The sequence below is a fragment of the Rhipicephalus microplus genome, chromosome X (assembly GCF_043290135.1).
Source record: "Rhipicephalus microplus isolate Deutch F79 chromosome X, USDA_Rmic, whole genome shotgun sequence".
NCBI classification, from domain to species: Eukaryota; Metazoa; Arthropoda; class Arachnida; order Ixodida; family Ixodidae; genus Rhipicephalus; species Rhipicephalus microplus.
The window spans coordinates 114,747,213-114,765,042 of NC_134710.1; the positions used below are offsets into that span (position 1 = coordinate 114,747,213).

At 44.2% G+C, this 17,830-nt stretch overlaps 2 protein-coding genes across 2 annotated transcripts; one reads left to right on the forward strand and one right to left on the reverse strand.

Annotated features, from left to right (window-relative positions):
* The first annotated feature begins 9,040 nt into the window (after window positions 1–9,040).
* On the forward strand, window positions 9,041–10,459 carry LOC142776955 (uncharacterized). The gene has a single exon (XM_075881270.1). The coding sequence runs from the start codon at window positions 9,473–9,475 to the stop codon at window positions 9,845–9,847; it is 375 nt and encodes a 124-aa protein (XP_075737385.1). The 5' UTR covers window positions 9,041–9,472; the 3' UTR covers window positions 9,848–10,459.
* A 1,715-nt stretch (window positions 10,460–12,174) lies between these two features.
* LOC142776956 (breast cancer metastasis-suppressor 1-like protein) lies at window positions 12,175–13,658 on the reverse strand. The gene has a single exon (XM_075881271.1). It carries the CDS (start codon window positions 13,214–13,216, stop codon window positions 12,488–12,490), a length of 729 nt encoding a protein of 242 aa, XP_075737386.1. The 5' UTR covers window positions 13,217–13,658; the 3' UTR covers window positions 12,175–12,487.
* Window positions 13,659–17,830: the final 4,172 nt, after the last annotated feature.

Below are 17,830 nucleotides of genomic sequence, written 5' to 3' on the forward strand. Positions count from 1 at the left end.
AGAGAATTTGTAACAGGTAAACATCCTTTGAACATCTTCTGAACGAAAAAACATTGCCGTAATAAACTCGTCGGGCGTGTGAGAAAAACGCTCCATTTTCTTCGCCAAATGCCGATGGTTTATTTTGCCCTGACTAAGATGGCTGCCGCAGCCGCCATTTGTTGGACACGACTTCAATTCTGAAGAGCAATTTTCACCCTAGCATTTTTTTTGCCCTCGCCCGTATCTAGTGTTTTTTTTTTTGCTCCGAAACTGTTCATGACACATGTATGCATAAAAAGCGCAGCCTTCGAAATCCATTACAGCATTCAAAGAAAAGTGTGTCGGCGATGAAAAATAAATTCTTTTATTTAAAAGTTCAATAAGCTATGTGCTACCACATTACTTCTAGTGGGATTAGTGAGACGCCCTTTCAACCATACTTTTTATACTTTTGTCTTGAATAAATGATTGAGAGTAAGTTGAAAGTAGATGAAGTGCGAAGGTATCACGCACTCCCGTCTTTTTCCTGATCTCTCTTTGTGGGCGGCTGCCGGAAACGAGAGGAACCTCGTCAACATCTTTCTTTACCACGTAACCGAGGGGCATTGAACATGCACTTAGTTACTCCGGTTCGATGCGCTGACGTTCCGTGCAGTCATAAGGCTTGAGCAAGCTGCGAACGTTTGGTGTTCTTCACGGTTGCCGAGGTTTCCTTCTTGCTGACCTCAACGGGGTGTTTTCGACGGCAATACTCGATGACGGTATTGCATCGAGGCCATGTGGAACGGCCATGCAGGCGATGGAAAACGGCCATTCGCGCTGCGCCCTGGCCTACCAATGGAAATCCATCGCTGGTGTGGCTCAGGTCAGCTTTGAGGCCAGCTAGCTAGCACAATGACACTGTGACCCATACCTGACCATTGAGGATTGTTGAGATCAGTGCCAGGAAGTGCCACTGGGCTGCCGGCCGTTCAAGATTCCCAGGCGCAGGCAAGCCAGTCAAGCCATGTCAGGGAAGCCATGCCCGGTGAAGTGGAAACCAGTCTATACCCAGGTACCTTGGCTATGGCCAGACATGGGTGGCTTGACTCTGGTGCTGTGGCCAGCTGCGAGGCCAATCAGCGCATCGACACCAAGAGCAGTATCTGATCGTCGAGGGTCAACGATGTAAATAAATCGCACACACATAGCGTTGCTGGTTGTTGACGACGTTCTACCGGGGTTTCTGTTACTTCGAGGCTCCAAGTTAGAAAACACCGAGCGTGACGGAGACAACGAGGACAGACACCCGAAAGTGAAAACACGAAGCACGAGGACTCGTATTCCTCCATCGGATTTGAAGGTGACTGTTTGGAGATGTACGAGGAAGATTGTGAAAGGAGGTGATCGGGGTACATTGATGATAAGGCTTACCTCTAGCGGTAGTTTGTGCACCTCAAGGAACAGCGTTATCTCGAGCAAGAAAACCAAAAAAATTTAGACTTGAAGAGGTAAAACTGGGTCTTGTACCTGAATACCAGCGGCCCCTTTAAGACCTTCAGAACAACATAAGTATGCGGATAAAACTCACAGGTATTCTGAAGGAAATGAAGTTGAATAACATAAAGCGAAAGTACGAAACTGAGGAAATCGCTGCGTGCCCATATATTGAGAGTGAACGAGTTTTGTTGCCAGACTCCATTCGATGCGAGCTCGACGAAAAGATCAGGTGACTCGAGGAAATGCACAAGAGCATTGACATCAAGTAAGATTCGCTGACGGCCCTCTACCAGTACAGACGAGACGCTGCCAGCCAGTCGCACTGTCCCGGCTGCCTGTCATCCGAAAATCCCATCGCAGTCAGGCCAGGCGTATGTCACAAATACGCGTATGCTAGCCAGCCCCATGCTATCTAGGGGCCCAGGCCACCAATGGACTGAGGTCAGGGCCACACATGTCCGCTTTGAACCGGGGTGGGGCGATGTGGATGCGCTTGCCCGGACGCTGAAGGGGCGTGCAGGCGTTCGATCAAGTCGGGATATTTTGTCATTCGTTTATTATTTGTTTAATTGGCTATGACAACATCTTCGATTATTATATGAATACTATCGATCATAACTCTTCGCTGTTTTTGCTTATCCAAATTCATCAATTAAAATAGAAGTGCCTGAAATGTCTCGCTTTCGTGGTATCCGGCTTTTGAGTTTCTTCAAAATGAATGTGAATATTTATCTAATATCGATATCTGTCCTCGTAGGATTCTCGTTGGACCTATCCCGTTTTATCTATGATATCAAAACGAATAGGAGTCAACAAGCAACTCGCTAGGTTACGCATTTGGCAATAGCTGTTTCAAACGGTAAGCGTTGCTTTGCGCCCTTGGATTTACAGATTAAAATATGGTTATGTTTGTTGACGGGTCTGGGCGAGAGGCTTTCCCGCAAAGTCAAGTCGTTCCTTGGTGGTTGATTCATCTCTTGATTCATCTTAAAATCAAGTTATATGTAAACTTGTAAAGAAACTGCCATAGAACTCACGTATATGAAGTAGTTGACGGCATGGTGGCCCCGTTGCCATCTAGGTTATGTGGGGACGACGAACGGCAAAAATAAATTTTATATATATATATATATATATATATATATATATATATATATATATATATATATATATATATATATATATATATATATATATTAGGGAAAAAGTGGTTTCTGTCCACTGCAAGTTATCTTTTTACCCACTATTCTTTCTTCACACTTACTTTACAATTCGGTCTAACTTCCCCGATACTTTTCTTGATATTATTGTCTGTTACAACTCAATATTATTGTGTGAAAACACGGAAAAACGAGCCCTTAAGTATCCACTCCTTTCCCTTATTCAATACGAGGAACTATTGGTCAGTTGCCTTCTCGTAATAAGTTCACGTACTACGTGACGCCTCCTAGGCTCATAAAGATTGTGTCACACTCGCCGTCATGGCTACTGGTGGTGCTGGGAGACCCTTCCACGTTTAAATTCACATATATACCCAATAAAGTGGCTGGGAGGATAGCCGCCATGGTTGCTCTCTGGTGGAGCGTCGAACACGTTATTCGAAGGTCGCCGGTATGGTTCCTGCTCACGGCAAGTGATCTTATCAACCAATTTTCTTGCTTCATATTTACAATACCATTCGGTAGATTACCTTCCCCTATACTTTCTTTGGTATATATATATATATTTATGCATACATACACATTATGACGCGTGTATAACCGGCGGAAGCGGTAGTGACGTCCAGCATTTACATTTTAGGGCACGAAACTGCAAATTTTTCAAACTGCTGACATTTTACAAGCATTTGATCACCACATGATTTCACTACGCGTTTATGGCGCGCCAGTTGCCTGCGCAAGAGACAAAGTCCAACAAGAGAGATCGGGAAAGAAAGCTTATCTTATTAGCAGAACAGTGTACTTGGATTGTGCACAAAAATAACTTTCAGATGAAAAACGCTATCATAACTCCAAAGCACAATGCTCACAAAACTCACGTTACACATTCGAAAAAAAAACTACGGGAGTGAAACAGCAGCCGTGAGAGTATCGCTAGGGCAAGCTTAGAGTACGGCGTTTCATCACCGAAGGGGAACGCACGCCAAACGTGTGCCATCGAAAGCAGGCTGTTGTGCCTGGAGCCGTTAGCTACAGATTCCATGTGGTAGATCTGCGTCTCTGAGGTATCACGCAAGTAAATAACACATAAGCAAATGAAGCAAAGTGCCATGCCTGTGCGGAACGCGCCGTAGGGTCAGAGCGAAAGCTTGAAGAGTGGCATTTCAGAGCCTTTTTAAATCACTCTTTAGGTACATACTACAAGCACCCTTGCAGTGTACGCACTACACCATAAATCTTTATAATTTTCGGTTAGTAGGGAGGCATTCACTCTGTCATTCTTCCTAATCTTTCAAAGAAGCGTGCCACCCGGTACACAGTTGCAAGGAGTTAAGTGCATTTGTTGATGGCGTGGTTGACGACGATGAAACATTATGCCTGAGGCTTTTGTAAAGAGTGGGGGCTTTAGATCATTTATTCTTTACAGAATTGACATTGTAATGACTGGTTGTTCTTTCTCTTCTCTAAAGCACTTCATCCAATTTTTAACGCAATATGTTGCTTACTGGAAGCCTGCCTCAATTCAGTTTGTAACAGAGTTTCAAGCACCGGCGCCGCTCAGTGGTGAATTACTGGGCTGGCACGCAGAATGTCTAGGTCCAAATAGTATTCTGCCCTTAATATTTTAGGAGCGAAGTTCTTTAGAGTGTGGTTCGTTCTCTTTTCTGTCAATAGTACATCTCTATAGTTTATGAATTGCTCACTAGATGCCTTAGTGTGTCTATAAATAAAATTGTATAAAAGATAACTCAATGGCGGTAGGTTGTTCTTATAGTTGATGATTTAAATATGGGTTGAGTGGATGGACGGATGGACGGACGGACGGACAGACAGACAAACAGACAGACAGACACAGACAGACAGACGCTTCACTCCATGAATATGCTGTAATTTTTTCATTTATTTGTCTTCGAGGGATAGTGGTTACAGGCACCAGTGGCGGCGGTAGCGTAGGCGGACAGCTACAGCGTCAATAACGACCCTTCTTGCAAGCACATAACAGCTTTCGGTGCAAAAATGGAGGAAGCCTGAGCTTCACTTTCAAGAGTAAGTAACGATAGCGTAATCGGACCTTGTGCGCAATGAATTCTCAACTGCTAATTTGCGCCGCAAGAAAACGAATGAGTGAGCGCGTCATATTGGCTGTTACAAAGTGAATGCCTAGTGCAAGCACTGTTGTCAAGTGGCCACTACGCCATAATTATTTCGCGAATCAGTGGAGAGCCCACTACGCATCCGTACACGCGAACCTGCACAGCTGTTAACATTGTGGAGGGCTATGCTTCGGCTTAAAATATAACTGTCTATGAGTGTTTCGTTATGAGTTGGCCCTTAAAATGCCCGCTCATTGCTCAATTCAAATCTTTTAACGCCTGGCGCTATTCTACGCTTCTGCCACGCACTATGTGATGCTTTACGGAGGCTTCTCCTAATACATAAGATTCACATAATGTTTTAGGGGCGAAGCTCCTAAAGGCATGGGTCTGTCCATTCCTAATACGTACGTGACCGCCTAAAGTTCCACCTTTGCCAACTGCACACCACTTCGTCCTTGCACATATCCCACTACGCCCCATCACCGATCCACCAGTTTACTGACCATAAAGCAAATACTGTTTAGAAGTAGCACATATGAAATGCAAGATGGTCATGTACTTGTATCCAGGTGCGCGTTAAAGAACCATAGATTGTCCCACTGTGTCCATCCCTTGTTTTTACGTGACCGCCTAAGCCTTCACCTTTGCAAACGGCCCACAACCTCATCCTTGCAACAACCCACTACACCCCATAACCAATCCACCACTTTACCGACCATAAAGCCGTAAAGAAAAGGGAAGGAAGCGACGTATAGCTACCATTTACGAATAATACCATTTCTTGTATAAATATATACAGTGTTTGTCACGACTTTGATGACGTAGTGGGAGATATTCTTGAATGGTTCACGATTTAGCGATTAAACCTCCGGCGCTTCGCCCCACTCATCATCATTCACTCCGTATATATGCTGGGATTTTTTTCCACTACAGTTGGAACAAATCGCGTGGTTTTGTGGTAGAACACCAGCTTATCCGTAATTTGTTATAGTTATTTTATTTTTGTCTTTCTCGACTTTTTGGTCATGGACAAGATGATGATTTTACAGTGAAAACTGTTATGGCGGCGCCGTAGTTGTCTGCCGCCGCCGCCGCCCGTAAGCACTTCACAAGAAATAAGAAAAAAAAACACTACTACCAAGGACATAATGTGGCTAGAACCTGGGTTTACTGCGTGCCAGCCCAGATTTCTACCACTGAGCAGCATCGGTACTTGAAATTTGTACGCAAACTTGCCTTAGGTAGGCTTAAAGTTGGGAAAGGATTCACGTTTGTATGAGTTCTAAGACCAGCTGGCTACCCTGTAAGAAAAACCAGGCGCAACACAATGCGAATAGCGTAACGAGTGGATAGTCAAATGCCCCAACCCATTACAAAAGCTTGCTCTTGATCCCCTATTAACTGTGACGCATACCCACTTCAGACATAATTCCTCATCGTCATCAGCCACTGCATGAACAATTGGCACAGATTTCTTTGCAAGTGTTTAACGGATACCACACTACTCAGAAGAATAACGAAGATAGCACAGCGAATGCCGGCCTACTACCCAGAAATTATACCCAGCATGTGTGCTTGCAGCAGTTACTGAATGGGTGTTTAGAAAAGGCTCCGGAAGGCCACTGTTTTAGCTTTCGCTGTGACTCTGCTTTGTCTTCAGCGCAGGCCTGGTGTTTTTTCGCTCACAACCACTGACGCCGACGCAGAAATTTCTGTCAAACAAGCTCTTTAACACAATCCAGTAATAATCTACGGACGATACGCACGAAATCACTGTGAAAAAAAGTGAGCGATGGCTCGTGGACCCGACATTGCCCCGGACTGAACAGCTCAACACACGGCAACATGAGCCGGTATCCCACATAGAAGACTAATTACATACGCTTCGAGTTTATGGCGCTTGACAGAAAAAAAAAAAACGGAAAGCAGCTATTTAGCGAACTGTGATATGAGCCATAAAGTAAACTTCCCGTTTAATTTAGCCTATATGAAAGTAGGAGTATTCTAAACAAAATTTCCTTGTGTTTTTGATTTCCGTTATTTAGCCCCTCTTCACCTATTCACGCTTCAATCGCTCGGCGGGCGTTGATGTCTGTGATAATAGGTTTCTGACCAGTTTTACATTCAATTTTTGCGACCGTGGCAATGCTCAGGTCTAAATGAAGAGCGCATTTGAGCGCGTCTTCTTGACGCCACAACATGCCTCTTTTAATAAACAACAGGACTTCAAGGGAGCCCCCAAAAGTGGCGATCTCCAGCAACAACTAAGGGCTGTCCAAAGGGCCCTCGAACAAGTGGAGTACCATGGTCTTCCGGCCTCTACGTCGGGGCGGCCTACAACTACTACACTCGAGTTCCTTAGAGCCGGAGTGAAGTTTGTTGACTGACTGACTGCTCGTAAGACAGTTGGTACAATGCCTTTCTTAACAATAACGAATTGTGGCATAGTGCTGGATTCCCTCGTTTACTAAAATATGATGTTTATGGCAAAGTGCGTGCCATGCTAGCAATGCAGGTGTACTTGCAGTATAGTTATCCAGGGGAGCTTATAACGGGCTCTATATGGTCCATTTTTCAGCTTTTGCTAAGATTGTGTTAAGCGTTCGGCGCAGGCCTGGCGATTTCTTAAGGTATCCCAAAAATGCCATGTAGTTTGTAATAGGAACATTGACTTATTTTAGATTGAAAAACTGCACTCTGAGAACTATAGTGCTTTACGTTTCACTATCATAGGTTTATTATTAGGGAAGAAAAAACTATTTGAAATTCTGTTTTTACACTTCCCGCCAAAATCATCGTGCATGAGGTTGGGCATTTCAGAATGTAATTTCTGTATTTTCGCAGTATTTGTTCGAAGAAATTTTCTAAGATTTCGTGTGGTGGGCCTGTCGTGCACGTTCTAAAGATTTATATTCTAAGTTTATGGCAGATAACAACGTATTTCATTTTTACCAATTGAAATATAGGTAGGACCCAGTGGACACCCCTAAAATTTCTTACGTAATGGTGTCTCGTGCGTGAATGTCAAGGTGGAATCTCAACCCACCTTTTCTTTTCGCACGCCTTTTTCTTTCTGAGCGTCATGTAGCGCTGAAAGTGGTGTTATTGTGATTGTGAAATTGTACTTTGATAATACGCGAAAAATCGTTTCACTCTTTAGTGTAACTTTAAGGGCTCCTTGCATTACCCTGATTCTGATCATTAACCTCGATTAAAAAAGGATACTCTTGACATCCCTCCGTTTATTTCGCACTACACATATCTATGAATGTGAAAATAAATTTTGAATTCCAAATTCTCACAATGCTTTTTCAGCAAAACTCTAGCCAGTGTTTGCCTACGAAAATCTAAAAAAATGTCCCTCTTGTGGTGGACACCTAAAATCCTAAATACAACGCGGTTTTAATGTGTTAGTATAAATGATACATGAATGATTTATGAAAAGACTCTTATTCCCGAATTGTGTACACGAACAAGGTATGAATTTGCCACCTGACCTCCAGCAAAACTAGTCATGACGTCGAAGCTTACTGAGAAAACCCGTAACAGATAGACATCCTATGAGTATTTTCAGACCGGAAAAACGTTGCCGTAATAAACTCGTCCGGCGTGTAAGGAAAACGTTCGGTTTTTTTTTTTTTTGCCGAATGCCGCTGGTTTAATTTGCCCCCACTAAAATGACTGCTGCAGCCGCCATTTCTTGGACAAGGCTTCAATTGTGAGCATCAATTTTCTCTCCAGCAATTGTTTTTGCCCTTGCCCGTATCTAGTGTTTTGGGGCTGCGAAACTGTTTACGACACAAGTACGCATCAAAATTTCAGCCTTCGAGATCCATTACAACATTCAAAGAAAATTGTATCTAGGATCAAGAAGAAATTCATTTTTGAAAAGTTCACTAAATCATGTGTTACCACATTATTTCCAAAGGGATTAGTGAGACGCCCATTCAACCATATTTTTTTCGTCTCTAATAAATGATTGAACAGTAAGTTGAAAGAAGAACAGGAAGTGCGAAGGTATCACGCGCTTCCGTCTTATTTCCGATCCCTCTTTGTGGGCAGCTGCCATAAATGAAAGCAACATCGTCATCATCTTTCTTTGCCACGTAACATAGAGGAATCTAAATGTATGCGTTACATAAGGCACCACACTTTCCTAGGTTATCGGTAATATTTCTATTATGTCTCCACTGTTCTAAATCTGAACAATAATTCTTTAAACCTCTCGATTCTTGGCCAATCCCTCCTAGTGGATTTGCGCCACGATCCATAGGTGAACAACAAGTGCAATTTGCGACTCCGCTATGATGCACTGACGTTCCGTGCCGTCATGAGGCTTGAGCAAGCTGTGAACGTTTGGTGTTCTTCACGGTGGCCAAGCTTTCCTTCCTGCTGACCTCAACAAGGTATTTTTAACGGCGACACCAGACGACGGTACTGCATCGAGGCCATGTGGAATGGCCATGCAGGTGACCGAGACCGACCATCCGCGCAGCGATCTGGCTTACCTTGTGGTGAGCCACCGCTTGTCCAATCCGGCGGCTCAGATCAGCTTCGAGGTGAACCAGCACAACGACACCGAGGCCCATACCTAACCGTCGAGGATCGTCGAGGCCAGTGCCAGCCAGCGCCACTGGGCCGCCAACCATTCCAGAATTCCAGGCCCAGGCAAGGCAGTCCTAAGCCATTCCAGGCAAGCTATGCCCAGAAAAGTGGAAGCCAGTAAATGCCCAGGCACCTTTACCAGGGCCAGACATGTCTGGCCCGGCCCAGGTGCTGTGGCCAGCTGCGAGGTCATCAGCGAAACGACACCCAGACCAGTATCGGACAGTCGAGGGTCAACGATGTAAAGAAATGGCACGCACACAGCGTTCCTGTCTCTTGACGGCGTTCTTCCAGGGTTTGTCTTACTTTGAGGCTCAAAGTCCGAAAATACCGAGCGTCAAGGAGTGCAACAATGACAACGAGGGTGAAGAGATGAACCGGCAAACACCCGACAGTGAAAACACAAACAACGAGGACTCGGATTCGTCCTTCGGCTCTGAAGATGACAGTTTGGAGATGTGCGACGACCATTGTGAAAGGAGGCTCTCGGAATACATTGACGACATGGCTTACCTCGAGCGATAGCTTGTGCACCTCCAGGAACAGGTTTACTTCGAGCGAGCAAACCAAAAATAATTGAAACTTGAAGATGTAAAACTGCGCCTTGCACCTGAATACCTGCAACCGCTTGAAGACCTTCGGAACAACATAAGTGCGCTGATAAAGGTCGCGGGTATTCTGAAGGAAATGAAGTTGAATAACATCAAGCGAAAGTACGAAGCTGAGGAAAGCGCAGCATGTCCATATATTAAGAGTGGACGAGCTTTGTTGCAAGACTCCATTCAATGTGAGATCGAGGAAAAGATCAGGGGACTCGAGAAAAACCAGAAGAACATTGACATCAAGTAAGATTAGATGACGGCCCTCTACCGGTATACAGTCGAGACAGTGCCAGCCAGCCGCACTGTGCCGTCTGCCTGTCATCGAAAAATAAAAAATCGCAGACAGGCCAGTCATATGTCAAGAATACGCGTACGCTAGCCATTCCCGTGCCATCCAGGTGCCAAGGCCACCTATAGGCATCCACTGCTGAGATCAGGGCCACCCATGTTCACTGCCTGAACCAGGGAGGAGCGACGTGGACGCGCTTGCACGGACGCTGATGGTGCTTGTAGGCATTCAAACAAGTCGGGATATTTTGTCACTCGTTTAATATTTGTTTAATTGGCTATGAAAACATTATCAATTTATATACGAATACTATCGATCATATTTTTCGTCATTTGTGTTTATCTTAATTCACCCATTAAAATAGAAATTCCTGAAATCTCTTGCTTTCCTGTTATCCGGTTTTTGAGTGTCTTACATATGAATGTGAATAATTATCTGCTATCGATAATTGTCCTCGTAAGATTCTCCTTGGACCCTTTTATCAATGATATCAAAACGAATAGGTGTCAACAAGCGAATTGCTCGGTAACGCAATTGGCAAAAGCTGTTGCGAACAGTAAGCGTTGCTTTGCCCCGTGGACTTTACAGAATAAAATATGGCTAGTTTTGTTGACACGTAAGTAAGCTTAGATCGCTTAAATAGCGGTATGGTCGTAAGGATCTTGTGTTCGTAAAGCTATATATTAGTTTGCTGGTCAGTCCACTGTTTTAAGTCATCGTAAAGCGAAGGTATGTAAACTTGTAACGAAACTGCCGTAGAAGCTCACGAGTAAACCATTTGGCGGCATGTTGGCCCTGTCGCCATCTACGTAATGTGGGGACGACGAACAGCCAGATTATAAACAAACAATAAACACACACACAGATACATATATATATATATATATATATATATATATATATATATATATATATATATATACAGCAAAAGCGGAGCCGGCGTTTGCCTTCGAAAATTCAAAAATATGCCCCTGTTGTGGCGACTATTAAAATTTTTAAATATAGCGTGGTTTTGATGTGTTTATGTAGATGCTACATGAAATATATAATAAAAGATCCTTATTTCCAAATTATGTTCAAGAACAAGGTATGAATTTGCCACCTGACCTCCAATAAAACTCGTCATGACGTCGAGGCTTACCTAGAAAACTATTAACAGATAGACATCCTTTGAGTATGTTCTGAACGGAAGAACATTGCCGTAATATACTCGTCTGGCATGTAAAAAAACCAGCCGTGAGCAGGCTCATGGCTGGTTATCTTTTCACCTACTTTTGTTTCTTCTTATTTACATTCTATTGGCTCTAATAACTTCCCCTATACAATCCTTGATCTCATTATTATTGTGTCCGAACACGAAAAAACGAGCCCTTAGGTATACACTTCCCTTGTATATATATGTTTGTTTGTTTGTTTTCTTGCATTTCGTCGTCCCCACAATAGGGCCCACTACTTCACACACGAGCCTTTATGGCAGTTTTGTTACGAGTTTACGTATACCTTCATTTTACGATGAATCAAAAGAGTTGTCAAACCAGCAAATTATTATATACCTTCACGAGCACAAGGCCCTTACCACCTTACCGCTATTTAAGTGACCTAAGCTTACTTAACTGTGAACAAACATACCCATACTCTATTCTGTAAAGTCTACAGGGCAAAGCAACGTTTTCAGTTCGCAACAGCTTTTGTGAAATGCGTAACCAAGCATATTGCTTGTTGACACCTTTTCGTTTCGATTTTGGATAAAACGAGATAGGTCCCACGAAAATCCTACGAGGTCAATTATCAATATCAGATAAATATTCCCATTCACTTGAAGAAACTCAAAAACCAGATAACAGGCAAGCAAGTGGTTTCAGGAATTTCTATTTTAATGGGTGAAATAAGATAAACACAAATGGCGAAGAAATATGATCGATAGTATTCATATATAGATTGATAATGTTTTCATTGCCAATTAAACAAATATTAAACGAGTGACAAAATATCCCGACATGTTCGAACGCCTGCACGTCCCTTCAGCGTCCGTCGAAGCGCGTCCACATCGCTCCTTCCCGGTTCAGGCAGTGAACATGGGTGGCCCTGATTTCAGCAGTGGAGGCCTATAGGTGGCCTGGGCACCTGGATGGCACGGGAATGGCTAGCATACGCGTATTCGTGACATATGAGTGGCCTGTCTGCGATGGTTTTTTTTGGATGACAGGCAGACGGCACAGTGTGGCTGGCTGGCATGGTCTCGACTGTATACCGGTAGAGGGCTGTCATCTAATCTTACTTGATGTCAATGTTCTTGGGGTTTTCCTCGAGTCCCCTGATCTTTTCCTCGAGCTCGTATTGAATGGAGTCTTGCAACAAAGCTGGTCCACTCTCAAAATATGAACATGCTGCGATTTCCTCAGCTTCGTACTTTCGCTTGATGTTATTCAACCTCAATTTCTTCAGAATACCTGCGACCTTTATCCGCTTACTTATGTTGTTTTGAAGGTCTTCAAGTGGTTCCATGTATTCAGGTGCAAGGCCCAGTTTTACATATTCAAGTTTCAATTCTTTTTGGTTTGCTCGCTCGAGGTAAACCTGTTCCTTGAGGTGTACAAGCTGTCGCTCGAGGTCAGCCAAGTCGTCAATATACTCCGACAGCCTCCTTTCACAATGGTCCTCGCACATCTCCAAACTGTCATCTTCAGATCCGAAGGATGATTCCGAGTCCTCGTTGTTTGTGTTTTCACTGACGGGTGTTTGCCGGTCCATCTCTTTACCCTCGTTGTCGTTGTTGCACTCCTTGACGCTCGGTATTTTCGAACTTTGAGCCTCAAAGTAAGACGAACCCCGGAAGAACGCCGTCAAGAGCAAAAAATGCTGTGTGCGTGCCATTCCTTTACATCGTTGACCCTCGACGGTCTGATCCTGGTCTGGGTGTTGTTTCGCTGATTGATCTCGTAGCTGGCCGTAGCACCTGGGTCGGGCCAGACATGTCTGGCCCTGGTCAAGGTGCCTGGGCATGGACTGGCTTCCACTTTCCTGGGCATGGCTTGCCTGGCATGGCTTAGGACTGCCTTGCCTGGGCCTGGAATTCTTGAATGGTTGGCGGCCAAGTGGTGCTGGCTTGCACTGGCATCGACGATCTTTGACGGTTAGGTATGGGCCTCGGTGTTGTGCTGGCTGGCCTCGAAGTTGGCCTGAGCCGCCGGGTCGGACGAGCGATGGCTCCCCATAAGATAGGCCAGATCGCTGCGCGGATGGTTGGTCTCGATCACCTGCATGGCCGTTCCACCTGGCCTCTATGCGATACCGTCGTCTGGTGCCGCCATCGTAAACACCACGTTGAGGTCAGCAGGAATGAAAGCTCGGCGACGGTGAAAAACACCAAACGTTCGCAGCTTCCTCAAGCCTCATGACAGCACGGAACGTCAGTGCATCATAGCGGAGTCACAAATTGCACTTGTTGTTGTTAACCTATTGATCGAGGCGCAAACCCACTATGAGGGATTGGCCAAGAATCAAGTGGTTTTAAGAATTATTGTTCAGATTTAGAACAGTGTAGACATAATAGAAATATTACCGATAACCTAGGAAAGTGTGGTGCCTTATGTAATGCATACATTTAGACTCCTCTATGTTACGTGGCAAAGAAAGATGATGACGATGTTGCTTTCATTTCTGGCAGCTGCCCACAAAGAGGGATCGGAAATAAGACGGAAGCGCGTGATACCTTCGCACTTCCTGTTCTTCTTTCAACTTACTGTTCACTCATTTATTAGAGACGAAAAAAATATGGTTCAGTGGATGTCTCTATAATCCCTTTGGAAATAATGTGGTAGCACATGATTTCGTGAACTTTTCAAAAAACTAATCTCTTCTTGATCCTAGATACAGTTTTTTTAATGTTGTAATGCATCTCGAAGGCTGAGCTTTTTATGCGAACATGTGTCGTAAACAGTTTCGCAGCCTCAAAACACTAGATACGGGCAAGGGCAAAAAAAAAATGCTGGAGAGAAAATTGATGCTCACAATTGAAGTCTTGTCCAAGAAATGGCGGCTGCAGCAGTCATCTTAGTCGGGGCAAAATAAACTAACGTTATTCGGCGAAAAAAAAACAGACGTTTTCCTCACATGCCGGACGAGTTTATTACGGCAACGTTTTTGATGATTGATGATTAGTGGATTTTATTGGCGCAAGGGCCAGATATGGCCAAACAGCGCCAGAGCGATGAAATGAACTGTGGGATGTGCAGTGTAGATAAAACAGATGTGACGTGGCTGTAAATGGGCCTAAAAAACAGTCGCTGTAGGTGCGTAAAAATATACATATAGTAAAATTATGACAATGACAAATGATGTGAACTATGGAGACGTAAAATGGTGTAAAAGTGATAAGTATGTGAAATGAAAACTTGGCATGGAGCACCAGTGCCTCGACAGAGCCCTAAAACAAGAGCATGGAGACCTGGGCTCGTTGAAAGCTGCTATCACAGCGGCATCCGCTGAACAGAGGATGCGCTATGAACCTGTTGGGATAAAAACATTCAATGTTGGGCTAAAAACCTTCAATACTACATTTTTTAAAAAGCTTAAAACTGATTTTGCATCGAAAAGCGGCTCTTCAGCGAGAAACATAATCGGATGTAAAGGAAGATTATAGCGGTATGCTAAAGCAAAATATTTCTTTCTCTCCCTTTCAGCTTCCGCACACTCCAGGAGGACGTGGAGGACGGTTAGCCTGTCGCCACATCTACCACAAGTAGGAGGTTCATCGCCAGTCAGCGAAAAGCTATGGGTACCATAAGTGTGTCCTATTCTGAGGCGACAGAACAGGACATCAGTTCGCCGTGTTCTTGTAGCGGAGGGCCAGTAACCCAACCGCGGCTTAATCAAATGAAGCTTATTATTTATTTCTGTGTCCCACAAGCGTTGCCAGTGGTTTCACAGTTTCTTACGTACGAAGGGTTTTAGATCTGTTGCAGGGACAGTAGCGGTGGGGTTAATAGCGCGCAATATAATTGACGTGGCCATTTGGTCAGCTAACACATTGCCCTCGATACTTCTATGACCAGGTACCCAGAAAACAGTAACATGCCAGTTGGACATATACGCTGTACACAGAATGGAATACAGCTAGATTATTGCCGGATTTCTGAATCAGAAAAGGGATCTAATGCATTTACGACGCTTAACGAGTCTGTGAATATAATTGATTTTTGTATGTTTGATTTCCATATATGCTTCACAGCGGGCAATACTGCATAACCCTCAGCCGTAAATATACTTGTTTCCGGGTGCAGCAGACCGGATTCCAAGAAGGATGGTCCGACGGCTGCATAAGACACCCCTGCATGCGACTTAGAAGCGTCAGTATAAAACTCTACGCATGAGTAGTTGGACTGGAGTTGTCGGAAATGCATTTTAATATGTGCTTATGGTGCGTGTTTAGTGATCTCGGCAAATGAAGTGTCACAATGTATGAGCTGCCACTGTCACGGCGGTAAATGTTTTGTTGTGGGCATAGGACAAAGTTCTAGCAATGGAACACCCATCTCCTCACTTAAGCTTCTCACACGCAAAGAAAACGGCTTTCTCGCTGAGGGTCGATTATGGTAGAGTGTGGCAGCGGTCAAATCGTTTGTAGCTGAATAAGAAGGATGCTTTATGTTTGCGCGTACCTTTATAAAAAAATAAGTGAAACTGCTATAGGATCGCTGCAGGTGAAGTGACCACCGATTCGACTCTACGTAGAGACTCTGGATCGGACTTGTCCTGAAGGCCCCGGTTGCCAGTCGGATACCCAGATGGGGAACGGGGTCTAGGATTTTCAAAGCACTTGGCGTTGCGGAATGATAAATTATAGAGGCATAATCAAGGCGCGGCCAGACAAGGCTTTTGTACAAGTTCAAGAGACACTTCCGATCACTACCCCATGCTGTACGTGATAGGAGCTTTAGGAGGTTCATCGCTTTCAGACATTTCAGTTTTACATGTTTAATATGGGGCATAAACGTGAGCTTAGAATCTAAAGTGGTTCCCAGGAATTTATGCTCGTTGCTCGCAGAGAGTTGGTCTCCATTGATCGCAATATTTGGTAGTGGCATTACCCCTTGTTTGTTGAAGAAGGGTACGCAAGTACTTTTCTGGGTGTTTATTTTAAAACCATTCTCATCCGCCCATTTAAAGAATTTATTCATTCCAAGCTGCACTTGTCGTTCGCAGATAGATAAATTGCGTGATTTGAAACTCATCTGCACATCGTCTACATACACGGAATAAAACATCGCGCTTCGAATTACTGACTGCAGGGAGTTCATTTTTACAAGGAAGAGTGTGCAACTAAGCACGCCCCCTTGCGGAACACCAGTCTCTTGGGTAAATGATCTAGAGAGAGCATTTACCACTTTTACGCGAAAGGTTCGATTAGACAGATAGCTTTCAATTGTGTTTAACATGTTCCCATGGATGCCCATGGCGGCAAGATCGCGTAGAATCCCGAATCGCCATGTGGTATCGTACTCTTTCTCCAGGTCTAATAATACAGAAAGTACAGACTGCCTATGAATAAATGCATCTGTGATATATGTCTCTATGCGAACAAGGTGGTCTATTGTCGACCTCCCCTCTGTGAAACCACACTGAAGGCGGTCTAGTATACTGTTACTTTCTAGGAAGTGGGTTAAGCGCCGGTTTAACATTTTCTCATATAGTTTGTATAAACAGCTTGTTAACGCTATTGGCCTGTAGCTGGCGGCCAAGGACGGGTCTTTGCCTTGTTAAAGTACCGGGATGACTATCGCTTCTTTCCATGACAATGGAATATATCCAGCTTTCCACATGGTATTGAAGAGGGTTAGGAGTGTTTTTCGTGCTTCTGGGTGAAGATACTTGATCATTTCATACATTATACGATCGCCACCTGGCGCCGAGTTGTTTCAGTACGCATGAGATGCCTTAAGTTCAGCTAATAAAAATGGGCAGTTGTAAGCCTCCCTGGATGGACGTTTACATTTAAGCGGTTGCCGCTCTTCGCGTTCTTTGAATCTTAAGAACGTTTCTCTGTAGTGCGATGTACTTTAGACGTATTCAAAGTGTTCGCCTAGGCAGTCCGCCTGCTCCTCCAGGCTCTCCCCTCGGCTACTTACCAAGGGTAGGGGGTGTGACTCCCGACCCAATAACTTGTTTACCCTATTCCAAACCTTCGTTTCGTCGGTGTAAGAATTTATACTGGAGATGTACCTATTCCAACTTTCCTTCTTTGCAAGACGACGCGTTCTTCTGGCTTGGGACTTAACCTATTTGAAATTGACAAGGTTTTACGCCGTTGGGTAATTTCGGAGTAGTCTCCAAGCTTTATTTTGTCTATTGCGCGCTTTCCGACAATCGTCGTTCCACCATGGGATGCGACGTTTATTGGTAATTCCGTTAGTTTGCTTGATACATTTCACTGCAGCGTCAATACTAAAACCTGTTAGGTATGCTACAGCATCGTCTATAATAAAATCAGATCTCATCTCCATCTAAAAATGTAATTTTTCGAAACAGATCTCAGTTGGCTCACTTGGTGTTCTAGCGAGGAAAGTCAGGCAAGCATGTATCTTCTTTTGTTAGCTTCAACATAACCGGGAAGTGGTC

What these genes read in the sequence shown, in the direction of transcription:
- LOC142776955 (XM_075881270.1), top strand. Translation starts at nt 9,473, where the DNA reads ATGTCTGGCCCGGCCCAGGTGCTGTGGCCAGCTGCGAGGTCATCAGCG.
- LOC142776956 (XM_075881271.1), bottom strand. Translation starts at nt 13,216, where the DNA reads ATGCCCAGGCACCTTGACCAGGGCCAGACATGTCTGGCCCGACCCAGG.